General features: G+C 35.3%; 1 protein-coding gene across 4 annotated transcripts in view; it reads right to left on the bottom strand.

Annotated features, from left to right (window-relative positions):
* Positions 1-18309, bottom strand: part of Sras (Ras converting CAAX endopeptidase Sras) — a 98306-nt gene that overhangs the window by 60587 nt on the left and 19410 nt on the right. For all 4 annotated transcript variants that reach the window (XR_001344217.3, XM_067048952.1, XM_014431818.3 and 1 more), the window contains 2 exons: positions 9271-9438; positions 5109-5177 (listed from right to left, as the gene is read on the bottom strand). Coding sequence is in view for 3 of the 4 variants with exons in the window: in XM_067048952.1 (XP_066905053.1) it covers positions 5109-5177; positions 9271-9438 (237 nt within the window). In the remaining variant the exon portion in view is untranslated. The remainder of the gene's footprint in view (positions 1-5108; positions 5178-9270; positions 9439-18309) is intronic.

Below are 18309 nucleotides of genomic sequence, written 5' to 3'. Positions count from 1 at the left end.
AGCACCAAACATAGTTGTATATAAAAACTGGAAAACAAAAAAAAAAAAAAAAGAAAAAAAAAAAGAATAAATAAATAGGAATATCATTAATAGAAAATAAATGGTTTACCATAAGTTTTCAAAAGAAAAAGTTATGAGATCATGGTGTTGCACAAGATTATTTTATTAGGTAAATATTAAAGTAAATGTCTAAAAATGAGCTAAATTTGTAAATTCATATACACAAAGTATGACATTTATACTTCAATAATTCATATACAAGTGTAATGAGTATTTTTTCAAATCTGTTGTGTAGAATTTTAATATGAAAGTTGCGCTAAGGCACAGCTTCAGTCTTCCAAATAATCCCCCTCTCTCTCTCTCTCTCTTAATACTTGTTTAATATTATTATCTTTGATGTTTTATAATCTTTCTTTAAAGAAATCTCAATTATTTATTAAAACACCCATAATAAATGCAACAACCGCAATGTGTAGTTGTGTCTATTCAGGATGTTTCCTGAGGAAACATCAATAATTAAGAGGGGTTAGATCATCAAAAATATAGTTCAGTATTAACAAATTTACCTCCTATCTCAATCTAATGTCCTCATTTTATTTTTTTAAAGTGTTTTCCAGATAAACCACATTTTAACCACAAAAATCTAGTGAATTTCCTCTAAGATTCCTATCAATTAGTAGGAAAATATAGCTTTGTTAGTTGATCACGACATACAAAGTAAATATAAACAGCAAAATACTCTGTAGAACTCACACAATAAATTTTTGAGATAAGATCTTGAGGATTTCATAAAAGTTGCTACATTTTGTCAGCATTCTGACAGTATCCAACTTAGTGAAGTTAGTTTAATTTCAAAGATATATAGAGGTTGGGAGGGTAGTAAAATATTAGATAACTCCAACAATACAAATGCCAAGTATAATTTTTGTTTTAGCTTTGTTACACTGTATGTAGGTTTAACTAAAATATCTACCAGGCTGGATCAAGCACATTTAAACATGATATAAAGCAATGATCAGATACCAATGTATACCGTGGAAGCAATTGAAAAGCTGGACCTCTCAAAACATAATTATAAGTGAAGCTCAAAAAGCTACTACCAAACATTGCAAGAATTGTGAGAAGTTTTCAATATATTTTACATGGTTATAAAAATCTGATTTTTAAGTGATAAGTTGATACTTCCCCTTTCCAAGGAAAGAAATATTTTAATTAATTAAAAAATAATTAATAATGATGGATTTGAAGAAAAGTATATTCAAAGTAAACATGGTCACTTGATTCATAATCCAAAATCTATCAATTGTGTTTTGGTACAGAGTGAACATCAAGGCTTTACAATAACTATGAGATTTTATTACAGAGCAAAATATGGATAAGATCAAGAATGTGCATCAAACTAGAATCAAACTAGAATGTGCAAATCTGGGTAATAGAAAATTTAATTGAGAGAACCTCTTAGTAAGAACAAAATTTGCCTCAGAGATCAAGAATAGATTTGAGGTTTTAGAGTTTTTGGAGATGGATATTGAGGATACAGACAAGTCATAACTATAATATTAGAGAGGTTGATAATTTTTCCTCACAAATAGGTAAGTAAAAAAATTGCAAAATAAGAAGATCTAAACAATCCCAAGGATAAAACTGTTACCTACTACTGAAGCTTAAAAATTGACTTACTGAATAATCTTAAAACACACATTGATAGAAGTTAGAATACAGACAATGGCAAAACATTTCTTAATACACATCAAAGTGCTTGCCTGTTGATAGAAAAAAACGGAAAGGAGGAAGCTGAAATAGATATAAAAAAAAAACCTTATAAAGCAACCAGAGTTAATAATATTCCCAGTTAAGAAGTCAAGGCAATTGTAGGAGGTATCAGCATTGAATCTGTGAGTCAAGCCATTATTACAAAGAAAATAGAAAAAAAGTTACTCCTACATTATATTTTTATCCTTTCCATTGGATGGGAGCAGCAAAGTAATAACAGGAACCTGTGCCAGTAAGGATTACAGCAACACTTACAACATGTACAAGATAAAAAAAAAGAGAACATGAAATGTTCTATGGGTTGCCCACCCTGAAAAACATGGAAATGATGGAAAAGCAAGAGTGATAGCAACGACTAGGAGGTTTTCTTGTTCTTATAGGAAGAACAAAATAGATTTTGAATGAGATGGATGTAAAAGAGGTTGCCTTCTTCATCTCTATAACTAAAATGGACGGACCTTGTATGCAGCTGTCATGTAACTTTTGTCATAAGAAAGCCTATGCAAAAATAATATATTAGTTAATTACAGAAAGCATCAACTTGAACTAGAAATTTATAGGCTAGCTACAAAAAATAGTGATTAACTGTTGAATTATAATGTAGAAATTTCAAATGTTTGTCAGTACCTTTCTGTCCAATTTCCACATCAGTAAGTGCCTAAATGGCTTCTTGCAGGTTTTAATTCATCTTATTTTTTGCTGACTTTAAAACAACTTTTTAAATATTTTCCTTACTAATAGATATTATGTTAATCGGGAAGTATTGTTGAATCATTTGCCACCTAAATTAAGATTCATTTATAATCTCTGACTGAAATTATATGAATTTGTTATAGAAGTGAGATTACTCAATATAGAAATTAATATAATATATTTTTAGGTTTCATCTTAAATAACAAATGACAATTCATCAGTAAACAATGTAGATCTTCAAAGCTAAGAAGACACTAAATCAATAGTAATCATGAAAGATAAGTTTACTTGTCTTAGTTGTAATGGAAGAAAAACAAACTTAATTGTATGTTTTAAAAAACAATTAATATTTATAATGCTGATGATATTATTAGATGTCATTCTCCCAGAAAGATTTTACTGTCCTTGAATTCACTGTTCCAAGGGTACTGCCACTGTCAATAAATAATATGATAATCAAAAAGAAATATCATTTAGTAATTTAATTAAAAAACTTAAACTGTAGAAAAATTAAGTTTTAAAGGTTGAAATTTATCTTATCCAGACTCAAACTTTCATTGTAGGTCACTACTAGACCTAGAAGCAAATTACAATTTTGAGACTTATGAACCATTTAATTAACTGTTCAAAATTGATAAATATTTCATAATAGGTAAAATAAAAGTAGGAGCTATAGAAACCTATGCCTAGGGTTCAGTCATTCATTCAACTCATCAGTTTTCTTTGATTTTCATGAGTTCAACTTTTAATTCTAATCTATTTAGAATGGGCTGAGTTATTGAATTTATTGAATGTATATAGCTTGTTTAAAAATAAGAAAGCAATAAAATGAGAAAAGCATGAGATTTGTGATTCATTCACCCATTTCTTATTCCTAGTTAGAGAAAAAAATCACCAAGGATGCAGTGAAAAGCACACATTTTCCCTTTTGGTTGTAATAGTTAAATATAGATAGTACAAACATGAAAATTTTAGGAATAGTAAAAAAATTTTTTTTGTTGAAAATTGTAATTAAAAAATTTAGAGTTCTTTTACTAGCTGTAGTCGAATTGACACTTTCTGGGAGGATGGCTCATATTATATAAAAAAAATAGATTGTACATTGAATATTCAACCTTAGTAATTAGCCAAGGAAATGTTCAGGGTTGCAGTCAAAATTAAAACAAAACTATTTAAATAATACAGATGTTTTCATCAATTATTTTCACTTTCATATCTATCATATAAAATAAAATAGACAACAAATAAAATATAATCAAATCAATAATAAATAACTAAGAAAATGGATGCATTTCCTTGCACCTATGACTATAGAATGACAAGAGAGATAACAGAGGTGAGAAAGAGAACTAAAATAGTAATTGCTCTAATTAGAGGGAAAAAAATATGAACAAATAAATTGCAAATAGGGACGTTTAAGTAGTACTCCAGTCTTTCCTCCACTATTCTTATTCCTTAATAATTTTTAAAAGAAACTAGGTCTCCTCTCAGCAAGGCATCTCCATTTGGTTAGTCTCTAAAATATTGAATTCAGTATATTTAATTTTTACTATATATTTTTTTTTTTTACATTATTATATGATGTATGTTTTTTAAAGGTTTTTATTGAGCATTTTATATTATATGATGGACATATTCACTTTTAATCACCTGATACTTTTATTCTTGTATATTTCTTTTCTTCACATGTTTACCTAATTATTTTTCTTGTTTTTACTTTATTTAGTCTTCCATTATTTCTTTATACTGAGTGACTTTACACTCATTATTCAGTTCTAACCATTCAGATATAAGCTCTTGACTTCTTTTAGAATATTGTTACTTTTTCTTTTAATCTTAACATTTGTATACATTCATTTGTAATATTTCTATGATTTTCATCTTTATTTAACTCTTTTCTTTGTAGTCCTGTAGAAGTCCTACAATGTGGGTTAAAACATCAGCATTCATTAAATTATTATTTATTTATTTTTTTATAATTATTGGTTTAATTTAGATCACCATCCTATCTTCTCTATGAAATAAATAATAAATTTCAATATTTAACCTCTTGCAGCAGTAGAATTAAAAATAACAAAAACAATCATCTTAGCTTTTATTTATTTGACTATAATACAGTTAAAACTCAACGTAAGGGACATCAATAGGAGAGATAATTTTATCTGTTATATAGAGGTGTCTGTTAAGAAAGGGTATGCTTTGTTAGTAACTTTAAATAAGAATCAATTGGTAATTAAATAACTAAATACATATTTATATGAAATATGTAAAGTATACTTTTTATTTAATATAAATTTTTCATCAATGCTTTCATATATTCACCATAAAACAATATTTGTAGTTAATTCTTTCTTAAAGTAAATGACCAACAAATTTACTTCTGGGGTCATAAGTTTGTACATAGATATTTTATGACTTTTGTCTGTTTAACATCAATGAAAAGCACTGATAGGGAATAAAATTAGTGTCCACATCTGGGGTAGATGTGTTCTGTTAGAAAGAGGATTAAACACATTAAATTTGTACCTTGTTGACCGGGACCTTAATATAATATAAGTTCATAAAGTGGTTCCACTATCGAGGGTGTCCAATAGAAGTTTTACTGTATATACTATTGATGTTAGAAAGTTGAAATAACTTACCTGAGAGAAGTATTGCGGATCTTAGTTTATATCCATTCTTCACTCTTCCAACAACATGGTGGAAATGAGCTGAAAAATATATCAATATTATTTTTTTTTTTAACACAAATAAAACTAGATTTTAAAGTGAAATATTATATATAAAACTGATTGGCCATAACTGAATATGACACTTAAAAAAAAAAAATTTATCCTTCATAATTAAAGAGAAATAATTTATTTAAAAAAAGGTTGGAAGTGATGGGTTATCAGAAAGAATCCATCACTTTCTGATAATTTCAAACAATCCTTTGTTGGGTATCAGTGAGATGACAGTAAATTAACAAAAACTAACTCAATTTCTTTTTTTTTTTTTTTAAATATTACATTTCCACCTGACTGATCCCAATAAATTATTACAAAGATAAAATAAAAGTTGAAATTGAATAATAGAAGAAACAGTGAATTATTTCAACAACAAAAAGACTTATTTATCATCATCTGAATTTTATATAGCAGTGGTTCCTAAACATTTTTCACCGAGGCACCCATTATGGGCTTAAAAAAAAATTGTAGCACCTTTATTACATTAAAAAAAATTGTGGCACCCTTATTTCTTGCCCACCAGTTATACAAAAGGAGATAATGAAGGTTTTTCAACAAATTCATTAGGCTGTCAGGTCCCCAATTTAAAGAGGCTTTGTTTATGTAGAAGAAAGAGGTTATTTGCCTAAATTTACTAACTGAGTAGGTGACAAGGTGCTTTTAGCATCACCGAGAGTACACTCATTGCAGACCCCAATATAAATATTTGAAGTAAAATCCCTCTGTAGTAAACAGACAATATTTCATTGTCTGTTACAAAGAGTGTTTCTTTAGACAATTAACTTTATTAAAATACTTCTTTACTGCAATAAGAAAGACATGTTATTCACAAAACATTTTATAATCACAGGTATTATATTTTTAAATCAAATTAACCAACAATTAATTTAAAATTATAAAGAAGATGGTCAGATATGCGGTCAAAAGAAAACAAAAAATAGTTGTTTACGCACGTAAACATTTTATTTGATTTTCTTTGTATTTATTATTTTATATGTCAAAGATAGAAAGTTATTTTATTTATTTTATATTGAAGAGGAATCAATCTATTAATTGTATATTGTTAATATATAGTGGATAGGATGTATAATAGTAAAGTGTGCTGTTTATTTATAACCAAGGTATTAAGCAGGGTTTTACTGGGTAGGCTGTGGATGTAGGATAGGACTGTGCTGTTTTGTTTTTAGTCTATGGCTCACCACAGCTACGAGCTCCTGCTAGTCACAACCTCAAGAATTCTACCGTTTATATAAACGGCCTTCAGTACAGGTCAGAGATTATTCCTTTGCCGAGAAGGCATTCTTGATTTACTCTCAGGACATATTTTATATTACGAAAGAAGAGTTTTAATTTTCATTCATCTTGTTTTGTTTTTTTTATTATTAATTTGTATAAGTCTTTATTATTTCTCAGTTATAATATTTTATTTGTTTCATTTTACCAACATAGACTTTAATTTTATACATCTATTTTTTTATCTATAATTTGCATAAATATATAAATATCTATAATTTAATGTAATATATATATTTGTAAAAATAGTTGATTCTTTTTCAGTAGTCATTCCTTCAATTAATTTATTTTCTATTATTCCACTACGATCACCAAAGGGGCAGAACCGGGTTAACAAGCGATTCGGAAAATCCTTTTGAAATTGGAATCCGTTCGCAACAGTTGTTAACTATTTTTTTGTTTTCTTTTTGGCCAAACTCTGACCATCTTTAGAATTTGAAATAATACAGTCAATTATTTATACATAAAAATTAATTTATTTTACATTATAACTTTTTTTAAATTAAAAAAATCATAAAATTCCTTTTATGATAAACTTGAAAACGTGCATTTTCTATTTAATTTAATGATTTTTTTGGGAATCAAAGTGACTGTATGAAGCATCCCTTCAACTGAAATGCCAGGCACGTTCACTTTTGGTTGGCTGGTTGGGTTGGAGTGGACTGTATATAATTGAAAAATAACACATGATTAAATGAAAATAAAATTCTATTATCTAAGTTACAAGTAGTGTAGAGGGTGGGCGAAAGAAAACATTTATGGTTAGATGGTTAATTAATTTAGAATAACTGGGCTATGGAAAACTGTAGATATAATGAGGTGGTTGATGATGATGTGAATATTAGTTGTTGAATTAGGAGGACTTACTCCATTCTCTGGTTACTCCCTCCTTATTTCTTGGTAAGAAGAGATGGTAAAGAAGAGAAAGTGAAGAAAAGAAAAGAGAACTTCTGTTGGGAAAAGAACAAACAAGATGGCTATCTAGTGCAGGTTGCTTCTTTTCCCACCGAGAGTGCTGGAGGAGGTAAGCTTTTGTTGCTGGCTACATGGGCGCTGGTAGTGCCTTTCTTATGGGAGTCCCCACCCCCCAAATTCAATTCAGACTTTCAGTAACCTTAAGTTACCCCTGAAACAAACCACCCACCTAAATGGCTTCGGATGATTTATTTGAAGATATGCTGTGCAGACTGCCGCAGGTAGGCTGAAATTTACATGGAGAGGAAGAATACAACAATAAGGTTATGCCTATGCATAGAGTTTTGAATATAAAAGAAAGGTAACTTTACATCATGAATAATATCATTAAAATGCTTGAAATGGATACTTAAGACTAATTCAATGATAAGAAAGAATAAGAAAATTAACCCATGAAATAGAAAATAAAAATAAATAAAATGTTCAAGAGCCAGAAACTATATTGAGAAGGCATTCGCCCACCCTAACAATTCCCGCTCTTTAGGGAAAATAAAAATAAGTAACACCTTCCTTAAAGAACTAATACACTCTTAAAACACTGCGAAAAGAAACGTACGTAGATTGCATTAACTAAGCGTGTTTTCATCTTCTGCTCCAGGAGTAGGTGACTACCCGAAGGGGTACACACCTTCAGAGTACATGTGACCCCATCTCTGTCGGGAAAGATTTGTGACACCCGGGCGATGGGCCACTGACCAGTAAGCGATGTTTTTCTAGTAAGATGACGATGTCACCGACACTCAAGGTTGGGTTCTTCCTGGTCCACTTCAGACAATATAGCGTTTAGAGCGCCACCCACATCATGCAATGAATCGTTCCAGGGATGCGAGAAAGGCTGATGTTGTCAAGGAACTTACTAGCTCTATGTGGAGGGCCTTGCTTGACATAAATATGAAGAGGCATATATAAGTCTTCCCTAGAGAGGCACTGCGTCTCCTAGACTCCTTTATCAAGAAAGGGCCAGCATAATCAACACCAGTTTGAGCGAATAGTCTTGTCTCCTCGAATCTCACTCTGGGTAGTGGCGCCATAATCGGATTTATAGGTTTAGCTCATTGGATTCAACAATAAACGCAGTGCTGAATCCTTCCTCTGATTAATCTGGCGGCTGTAGGAATTTGCACTTCAGAGTCTACTGACTCATTTTGCAATAAAATGATAGTGAAGAAAAGAAAAGAGAACTTTTGTTGGCAAAACAACAAACAAGATGGCTATCTAGTGCAGGTTGCTTCCCTTCCCACCGAGAGCGCTGGAGGAGGTCAGCTTTTGTTGTTGGGCACTACACTACTCGGCACTGGTAGTGCCTTTCTTTTGGGAGCCCCCAATTCAATTTGGACTTTCGGTTAACCTTAAGTTAACCCGAAACAGTGACTGAACCATTAAAAAACTTTTGAATACAATAGGGCAACCTAAAAGAGTTAATTTCTTTTCACAGACATCATAAAACTATTTGCTCTTGAAAATGTTGAGTGATTTAAATTTTTCATTTTTTTTTTAATAAGGACAAACATATTAACTAAGTTAATATTTTCAAATATTTTAAGAGGTTTCTGAGCTATAGTTGTAAATTACATATATAAATGATTGACCATAGTTTTCAAAAATGGAGAAGATGGTTGGGGGTATGGTAAAAAATAACAAAAAACAAATTGTTTCACTCAAAAAATACTATAACTAATAGCATTTTTATTAAGTTCAAAATGAAACTATAAATTCATGACCAATGTAAATGTTCTTTAAGATCTTCGACCCAAACTTTTCTTTAACCTACAAAGTGTCGTAAAAAAAAAGTAAGACATCTATTACTTACCAAATCCAAAAAAAAGAGGACAAATAAAGACAGAATCATGTGGTTGTAGACAGTCCATCAAAAGTGGAAGCATACAAGCTCGAAAAGTTAATTCTTCAGAGAATGGTGCAACAACATGATCCCGTAACCACACCAAATCCCGACAGTTGTTCAACCAGTACATTGGTTCTGTAAAATTTTTGCTGTAATATAATTAAATAATAATCATGACAAAATTATTTAAAAATCAAATCAAAAAAACTATTTTTAAGATAAAAATACATAGTTTAAAACACAATCAACATTTATTATTACAACTGAAAAATCAGTTCCAAAGAGAGGAAATCTTTATCCCAATTCGAAAAGCCAGCCAGTTTCATCTATTTCAACTCACTCATTTCTTAAATTTGATTTCTCCAACAATATTTTTCCTTAACTAATTCAAGCAAGAGCTACAAAACCTTAAAAGATCAAATCAATTACAAAAAATCAAAGGATGAATATTTTAAATAGGAACATATAAGTGACTATTTTATTATATAGTAATAATAATAATACTCTATTTATTCTGGGACGAGTCTCTTTAGAATATTACAGAAAAATCAACAGATGAAGGCTGGGGAGCCTCAGAGAGACTTAAACAAGAATACAAAGAAATATAAATAGTCATTATAAAAAATAATTATAAGTTACTTCCTCACTATAATCACTTGAACAATAAAAAAAAAAAAAATTAATAAATAAAAAAAGAAAACGATGTAAAAATAATTAAGAATGATATAATAGTTTATATACATATTTACAATTTTATGGAGTCTGAATAGATAAGAAATGATTGGACAGGCGGGATTTAAAGGTAGGGGATATTGGAGCAACGGATGTTGGAAGGAATGGAGTTCCATAAGGATGTGGATCGGATAATGAACGATCTACCAAAGGCAGTGGTACGGTGGGCCCGTGTATAAATCTGAAGACTGGGAACGAATAGAGGATTTGAATTGAAGGAGCTCAGAGATGTATGAAGGACGGTGGGATTGGATAACTTGGAAGATGAAGGATGCCAGGAAATACTCTCAACGGTAGGAAGGATAAAGCCACTTCAACTCTGCATAAAAATGGGAAACAGAGGGGTCCTTTGAGATCCCGAAGATGAATCTTACACAGCAATTTATCAAACGTTTTAATTTCGCCTCGAGATCCCCAGAGACGCCCTCAAATACCATAAAGCAATATTCAAAGTGGGGAAATATTATATATATAAAGTGACTAGGAGCCTGCGAGTTTCAAATGGAAATAGTTGGCAAAGGTAATTTAGCCATTTTAAAGAGGAAAAGGTACGGTGGGAGATATTGGATACATGGTTTTTCCTGGAAAGCGTTTGATCACAGGTTATTCCCAGGTTTTTGACGGTGGGGCAAAATTTGATGGGACTATCATGTAGGAAAAGAGTTGGAATATTAGGAATAGTTGTAAGGAGGTGATTGGAGCCTATTAAGATTGCTTTCGTCTTCTCCACATTTAGCTTTTCCTTGTTAGCTCTCACCCATTCACAAATCCCATCCAAGTCTTCTTGAAGTTTCTCTGTGGCTGATATGTCAGAAGGCGGGAAGGACATGTAAATCATTTGCATAGATGTGGTATTGGGAGTGATGGATCTGGGAAGGGGAAGGTCATTAATGTAAATAGCAAACGGTGTATGAGATAGAGAGGAACCTTGAGGAACACCGTAGTAGGGGGGGGAGGGGTCTTAGATGGAGGTTGACCTGGGACGACTACATACTGGGACCGATTTGAACCAACACAGGGCACTGTTGGATAGAGGAAGATTACGCAATTTAGTAAAGAGGATATTATGGTCAACAGTATCAAATGCTTTGGAAAAGTCTAGGAGAATGAGGATAGTGAGATTTTGGTGTTCAATGAAGTTTAGGAGGTCATGGGTTATTTTAAGAAGAGTATATTCTGTTGAATAACCAGATCAAAAGCCAGATTGTACAGGATTGATAAGGGAATGTTCATCAAGGAAGTTGGAGAGTTGATTTTGGACAAGGCGTTCTAACGGTTTTGAAAGGTTAGACAGGAGGGAAATAGGACGGAAGTCGTGCAGTGAGATAGGGTTGGAAATTTTCTTCAAAGGTCGAACTAGGGCAATTTTCCAGGAAGATGGGAATATAGAGTTTTGCAATGAAAAGTTGTAGATGTGGTAAAGAATAGGAATAACCACAGGAAGGCTGGATTTAATTAGTTTTACTGGAATATTATCAGGACCATAATCATTTGTGTGGGATTTTAGGACAGCGGAAAATAATTCATTGTAGGACAGATGTGAGAAAAAGAAGTCTTCAGGATTGAAATTGTGATATTTAATATTGAAATTAGAGGAATTTGAGCATAGGATAAGAAATGGTCATTGAGGTCATCAGGAGTCACAGGGAAGGAACTGAGATTATTGAATTCTGATAGGGATAGATTACGAAGTATTTTCCATTTGGATTGGGAATCAGGAGGATTCGAAAGGGCATTATGGAAGTAGGTGGCTTTAGCGAGTTGAACTGCGAATTGGATTTTATTCCGGAGGTTCTTGAAAGATGTGTAATCAGCAGGTAAACGGGTTCGACGGTATTTGTGCCTAGCTGCATCTCTTCTTTTCATCATTTCCTTTATTTCAGGGGTAAGCTAAGGTGCAGGTGGGACGACGTATGATTCTGGGTCTCAAAGGAGCATGGGTATCTAATATGGATTGTAAACTTGAGGTCAGGGTGGTTACCATAGGGTCAATGGAGTTATAGGAATATATGATATCCCATTGGAAAGAATTAAGGTCAGACTGAATCAGGGATTCATTAGTGATAAGGTCTAAATTGCGGTGTGAAACTATTTTGGGGGTGAAGGATTTCATGGGTAGGTCGTATATAATTTGGATCAGATTATGTGATGAAAGAAATGGGACGGGATGTTGAGAAGAAGACAGAATTTTGATGGAGGAGTCAAAGATGTAAAAGTCTAAGATGTCAGGTGTCGGAAAATTGGGTGTGATGGGTAGGAAATAAGGAACAAGATGAAGGTTAAGGGAAAACAGCAGGTCAGTTAGGAACTGTTTTTCAGATTATGAGAGCATATTCACGTTAAAATCTCCGGCAACAATAATATTAGTGTAATGGGAAACCTGGTTGACGAGGGAGGATTCAAAGAAGTTGTCGAATGGAACATAAGGAGGGCGGTAAACTAAGGTGAATAACAAAGGAGAGGTAATGGAGGAAATTTCGATGAACAAGTATTCCATATGAGCGAAGTCATGAGAAGGAGACAGTAGGATTTTAGATATAGATTTAGGACTGTAGATTTTGACCTTAAGACTTTCATTTATATGAAATGGATATATAATCCGACACTACCTCTCGTCCAATCAGATCTGTCATGGTATAGGAACGAGTAATTTTGTAAGGAAATCTGGGAGGAAGGGATAAAAGGTTTTAGCCAGGTTTCGGATACTGCTATAATGTGATAAAAATTGTCAAGAAAATATTTCTGAAATTTATCGTAGTGTTCAATAAGGGATTGTGCATTGATGTGACAGGAATTCAGGATATTAGTCATGACTGAACAGTTGAGAAGTAGAATTTCAGGAAAAAGGATCTTGGAGGGGGAATAGGATATAACATTTTTTAAATCTAATATTAAGTTTATATATAGCAGAAAAACAAAACAAACAAAAAATAGCAAACATAAAATAAACTTTGAAATAAAAAAATAAATTTCTAGTGTTTCGAAATGAATATTCAATTAAGGTTAATATATAGTTCAAAAAAACATAAATATTTCCTGGTTTTAGATAAATTAATAGAGACTGGTTAATCATCAAATAAAATACTAAATCATTTATAAAAAAATAAAAACCATTGAAAATAAAAAAAATGAAATATTTCTTGAGAGATAAAATGGATACTTGAAGTAGACATCTAATCAGTGAGTACCCCATCATTTCCACCCTCTCTTGTCGCCATAACCGTTTCAATTTGTCCGCGATCAATCTATTTTCCACATAAACATAGCAGTTCCGCCCTGGGTTGGTGAATTCCGCAAAATATATTTTCTAGCGCGGTTTTATCAATCGATGCGGGAGTGCGGACTAATAGTGTTGACAAATCCTCGTATGTACTCACCCTGGTTTCGATTCCTGGATCCTGTTTGGATTTTAAAACGATTTGGTGACGCTTATTATTAATTATGTCGTCCTCCTCTCGTAGTTCCCGGGGTCGGTCCGTCGGGGTTCTATTTTCCCCGTGTTCACTCTGTACTAAAGGAATTTCCGGTCCGCTTTCCGATGTTTCCCCGTCTTCGATCGCATTTACCACCAAATCTCGCGACAAGTCTGCGACTGCGTTTTCGACACTTTTTTTGTGAATTGTGTGGAAGTTGTATTCCGCCAGACGTTCCTTCCAGCGTGATACCCGCGCAGACGATTCCTTGAGGGTTGCTAAATCCAATAAAGGCTTGTGGTCGGTTAGTAATTCGAACCGTCGTTCGTATACGTATGGTCGAAAGTATTCCACCGCTAAAAGCTCTCGCTCGATTGCGCTATAGAGCTGTTCAGCTTCATTTAATTTCCGTCCCGCATGTGCTATTGGTTTCTCGCCAATTTCAAAATTCTGGGAGAGAATAGCTCCAACAGCGACCTCGCTCGCGTCCGTAGTAATTTTAAACGGTCTGGTGGAGTCGGGGAACGCTAACAGCGGACGAGAGGTTAAAACCTCCCGGCACCTCCTAATGCAAGCTAATTGTTCTTGTCATAGTTGAAACCGTCTCCCTTTTTTAAACATGTCGGTCAGTGGGTGCGTAAGCTCTGCTATTCCCGGTATAAACTTCCTATAATAGTTCACCATCCCCAAAAACCGTCTGATCCCACGAGCGTTCCTTGGTAATGGAGCTTCCTGGGATGGCTTTTACCCGTTCCGGGTCTGGCTGTACCCCGTTTCGTGAAACCACATACCCTAAGAACCTAATTTCCCGTAAGTCAAAATGGGACTTTTCTCGTGATAATTTCAGTCCGAACTTGCGTATTCTATCGAAAACGCGCTTGAGGTGTTCCACGTGTTCTTCTTTGTTCCTACTAAAGACGATTAGATCGTCCAGATAGACCTGGGAATAAGATTTACCCAGTCCGCGCTGCATTTCGTCCATGAGACGCTGGAAAGTGAGTTGGGGCCCCTTTTAGTCCGAAAGGCATGCGAACGAATTCGTAGTGTCCCCGCTCCCACGGCCTTTTTCGCAACATCCTCTTCGGCCATCCGCACCTAGTGATACCCACTCTTCAGGTCCAAAGTACTAAAAATGGTCGCCCCTGCTAGACGATCTAGGATATCCTCGACCCGAGGAAGGGGGTACCGCTCGTCCATAGTCGCCTCATTCAATTTTCTGTAGTTCACCACTACACGACATCGCCTCCCATTGTCGCACTGTCCAGACTGCTTCTTTACTACCACCCACAGAGGGCAATAGCGGAAAACTGCGCCCAGACCGAATGCTCTCGTCTTCCGAAGATTCGTCGCTGGTGTGGCGTCTTCCGCTCCTCCCGCTGGCCCGTCTCCTTTCTGTTGTTTATTAAGTTTTTGATTTGGTCACCACCCTTGATAAAGTGCTCGAGGTCACCTACTGCCCCCGTGAAGGGTTCCAATTGGCTAATTACCTCATGGATGAATGCCGAGCTCTGTGTCCTGATCTTAAGCAACTTAATCTGAAAAACACTTCCTAACTGACCTGCTGTTTTCCCTTAACCTTCATCTTGTTCCTTATTCTCCTACCCATCACACCCAATTTTCCGACACCTGATTAGACTTTTACATCTTTGACTCCTCCATCAAAATTCTGTCTTCTTCTCAACATCCCGTTCCATTTCTTTCATCACATAATCTGATCCAAATTATATACGACCTACCCATGAAATCCTTCACCCCCAAAATATCCCTATCAGAATTCAATAATCTCAGTTCCTTCCCTGTGACTCCTGATGACCTCAATGACCATTTCTTATCCTATGCTCAAATTCCTCTAATTTCAATATTAAATATCACAATTTCAATCCTGAAGACTTCTTTTTCTCACATCTGTCCTACAATGAATTATTTTCCGCTGTCCTAAAATCCCACACAAATGATTATGGTCCTGATGATATTCCAGTAAAACTAATTAAATCCAGCCTTCCTGTGGTTATTCCTATTCTTTACCACATCTACAACTTTTCATTGTAAAACTCTATATTCCCATCTTCCTGGAAAATTGCCCTAGTTCGACCTTTGAAGAAAATTTCCAACCCTATCTCACTGCACGACTTCCGTCCTATTTCCCTCCTGTCTAACCTTTCAAAACCGTTAGAACGCCTTGTCCAAAATCAACTCTCCAACTTCCTTGATGAACATTCCCTTATCAATCCTGTCCAATCTGGCTTTTGATCTGGTTATTCAATGGAATTTACTCTTCTTAAAATAACCCATGACCTCCTAAACTTCATTGAACACCAAAATCTCACTATCCTCATTCTCCTAGACTTTTCCAAAGCATTTGATACTGTTGACCATAATATCCTCTTTACTAAATTGCGTAATCTTCCTCTATCCAACAGTGCCCTGTGTTGGTTCAAATCGGTCCCAGTATGTAGTCGTCCCAGGTCAACCTCCATCTAAGACCCCTCCCCCCTCTACTACGGTGTTCCTCAAGGTTCCTCTCTATCTCATACACCGTTTGCTATTTACATTAATGACCTTCCCCTTCCCAGATCCATCACTCCCAATACCACATCTATGCAAATGATTTACATGTCCTTCCCGCCTTCTGACATATCAGCCACAGAGAAACTTCAAGAAGACTTGGATGGGATTTGTGAATGGGCGAGAGCTAAGAAGGAAAAGCTAAATGTGGAGAAGACGAAGGCAATCTTAATAGGCTCCAATCACCTCCTTACAACTGTTCCTAATATTCCAACTCTTTTCCTACATGATAGTCCCATCAAATTTTGCCCCACCGTCAAAAACCTGGGAATAACCTGTGATCAAACGCTTTCCAGGGAAAACCATGTATCCAATATCTCCCACCGTACCTTTTCCTCTTTAAAATGGCTAAATTACCTCTACCAACTATTTCCATTTGAAACTTGCAGGCTCCTAGTCACTTTATATATATAATATTTCCCCACTTTGAATATTGCTTTATGGTATTTGGGGGCGTCTCTGGGGATCTCGAGGCGAAATTAAAACGTTTGATGAATTGCTGTGTACGATTCATCTTTGGGATCTCAAAGGACGCCTCTGTTTCCCATTTTTATGCAGAGTTGAAGTGGCTTTATCCTTCCTACCGTTGAGAGTATTTCCTGGCATCCTTCATCTTCCAAGTTATCCAATCCCACCGTCCTTCATACATTTCTGAGCTCCTTCAATTCAAATCCTCTATTCGTTCCCAGTCTTCAGATTTATACACGGGCCCACCGTACCACTGCCTTTGGTAGATCGTTCATTATGTGATCCACATCCTTATGGAACTCCATTCCTTCCAACATCCGTTGCTCCAATATCCCCTACCTTTAAATCCCACCTGTCCACACATTTCTTATCCATTCAGACTCCATAAAATTGTAAATATGTATATAAACTATTATATCATTCTTAATTATTTTTCCCATTTTTATGCAGAGTTGAAGTGGCTTTATCCTTCCACACCGTCTGCAACCCCCCAACGATCGATGAAACCGCGCTAGAAAATATATTTTGCGGAATGCACCAAACCAGGGCGGAACTGCTATGTTTATGTGGAAAATAGATTGATCACGGACAAATTGAAACGGTTATGGCGACAAGAGAGGGTGGGAATGGGGTACTCACTGATTAGATGTCTCCGTCAAGTAGATAAGATTACGGAACCGGAGGCACAACAAAGACTCGTTCCTGAACACCACTCTAGCAAAACGAACCACCGGGGAATCGAGGAGACCCTTCGCGTGCAAAAATTGCTATATTTCCGGAAGAATATGGGCCACACCGTGCAGGATTGTATAGTGCGATGCGAATTCTGCCAACCACCAAAGGATGAGCGACAACAGGTAGTCACACCGACTACCAGGTAGCGGAACAGGTAGTCACACCGACCGCGATAGAACCCCTAAGATCGGTACAAGTCGATATCTATTCCAACGAGGGACAGTCTTGGTTAACGGCAATCGACCCGTTTAGTAAGCTCGCAATGGCCTATCCGATCGAGGCCAAAACACCCAGGGCAGTTTGAGAAGGAATTCTGCAATGGTGCGCGTTCTACGATGTTCCGGACAAAGTCATTTCAGATTGTGGGAGAGAATTTGATAACGCCATAATCCGAGACGAGAGTAAGGCATTAGGTATTAATTGGCGGTTGAACACCCCACATCACATCAAGGGGAGGGGCGCCGTGGAACGTCTACATAACACAATCGGGGAACACTTACGGCTTCTCAAGTTAGGACGCAATCTCGACCCATTCGAGGCTATGCCGCGTGCAATCATAGCCTATAATAATACCATTCACACAGCAACGGGACTATCGCCTGTCGAAATTCCCTTTTGGACATCGACGACGGGATAGAGGGGACCTCATTACGGTTAACAACAACGATCTACAAACCAGACTACACCTAGTGAGGGTAGGGCGCTAAGAGACATGGGCGAAAGTGAGAGAAACACTAATCCGCGAAAAACAAACCCGGGTTGATATACTGAATAATAGACCCATAGTATATAAGAAGGGACCACTAGCGTTGGGAACTATAGTGTACAGGCGACTACGAACAGCTCGTAATAAAACAGCTGCGCGGTACGAGGGTCCGTATAAGGTTATCACTATTCGGGAGAATAATTTATTCACCATCAGGGATGTAAGTTACCCATTTCGGTCACGTACGGTACACCTTGAGGAGCTTCGAGTACCTCACATAATGCCTCAAACCGAGCCGGACGGCAGCGCTCGGCCTGGACCATCTCACAGCTAGGAAGTTTTTTTTTTTCTCTTCTGTTCCCTCTAAATTTAATTGTTAGGTTAAGT

This window comes from Halyomorpha halys, unplaced genomic scaffold (genome assembly GCF_000696795.3).
Source record: "Halyomorpha halys isolate HHAL.00 unplaced genomic scaffold, Hhal_1.1 Scaffold1008.1, whole genome shotgun sequence".
Classification (NCBI taxonomy): domain Eukaryota; kingdom Metazoa; phylum Arthropoda; class Insecta; order Hemiptera; family Pentatomidae; genus Halyomorpha; species Halyomorpha halys.
This window is presented reverse-complemented; position numbering and strand designations above follow the sequence as displayed.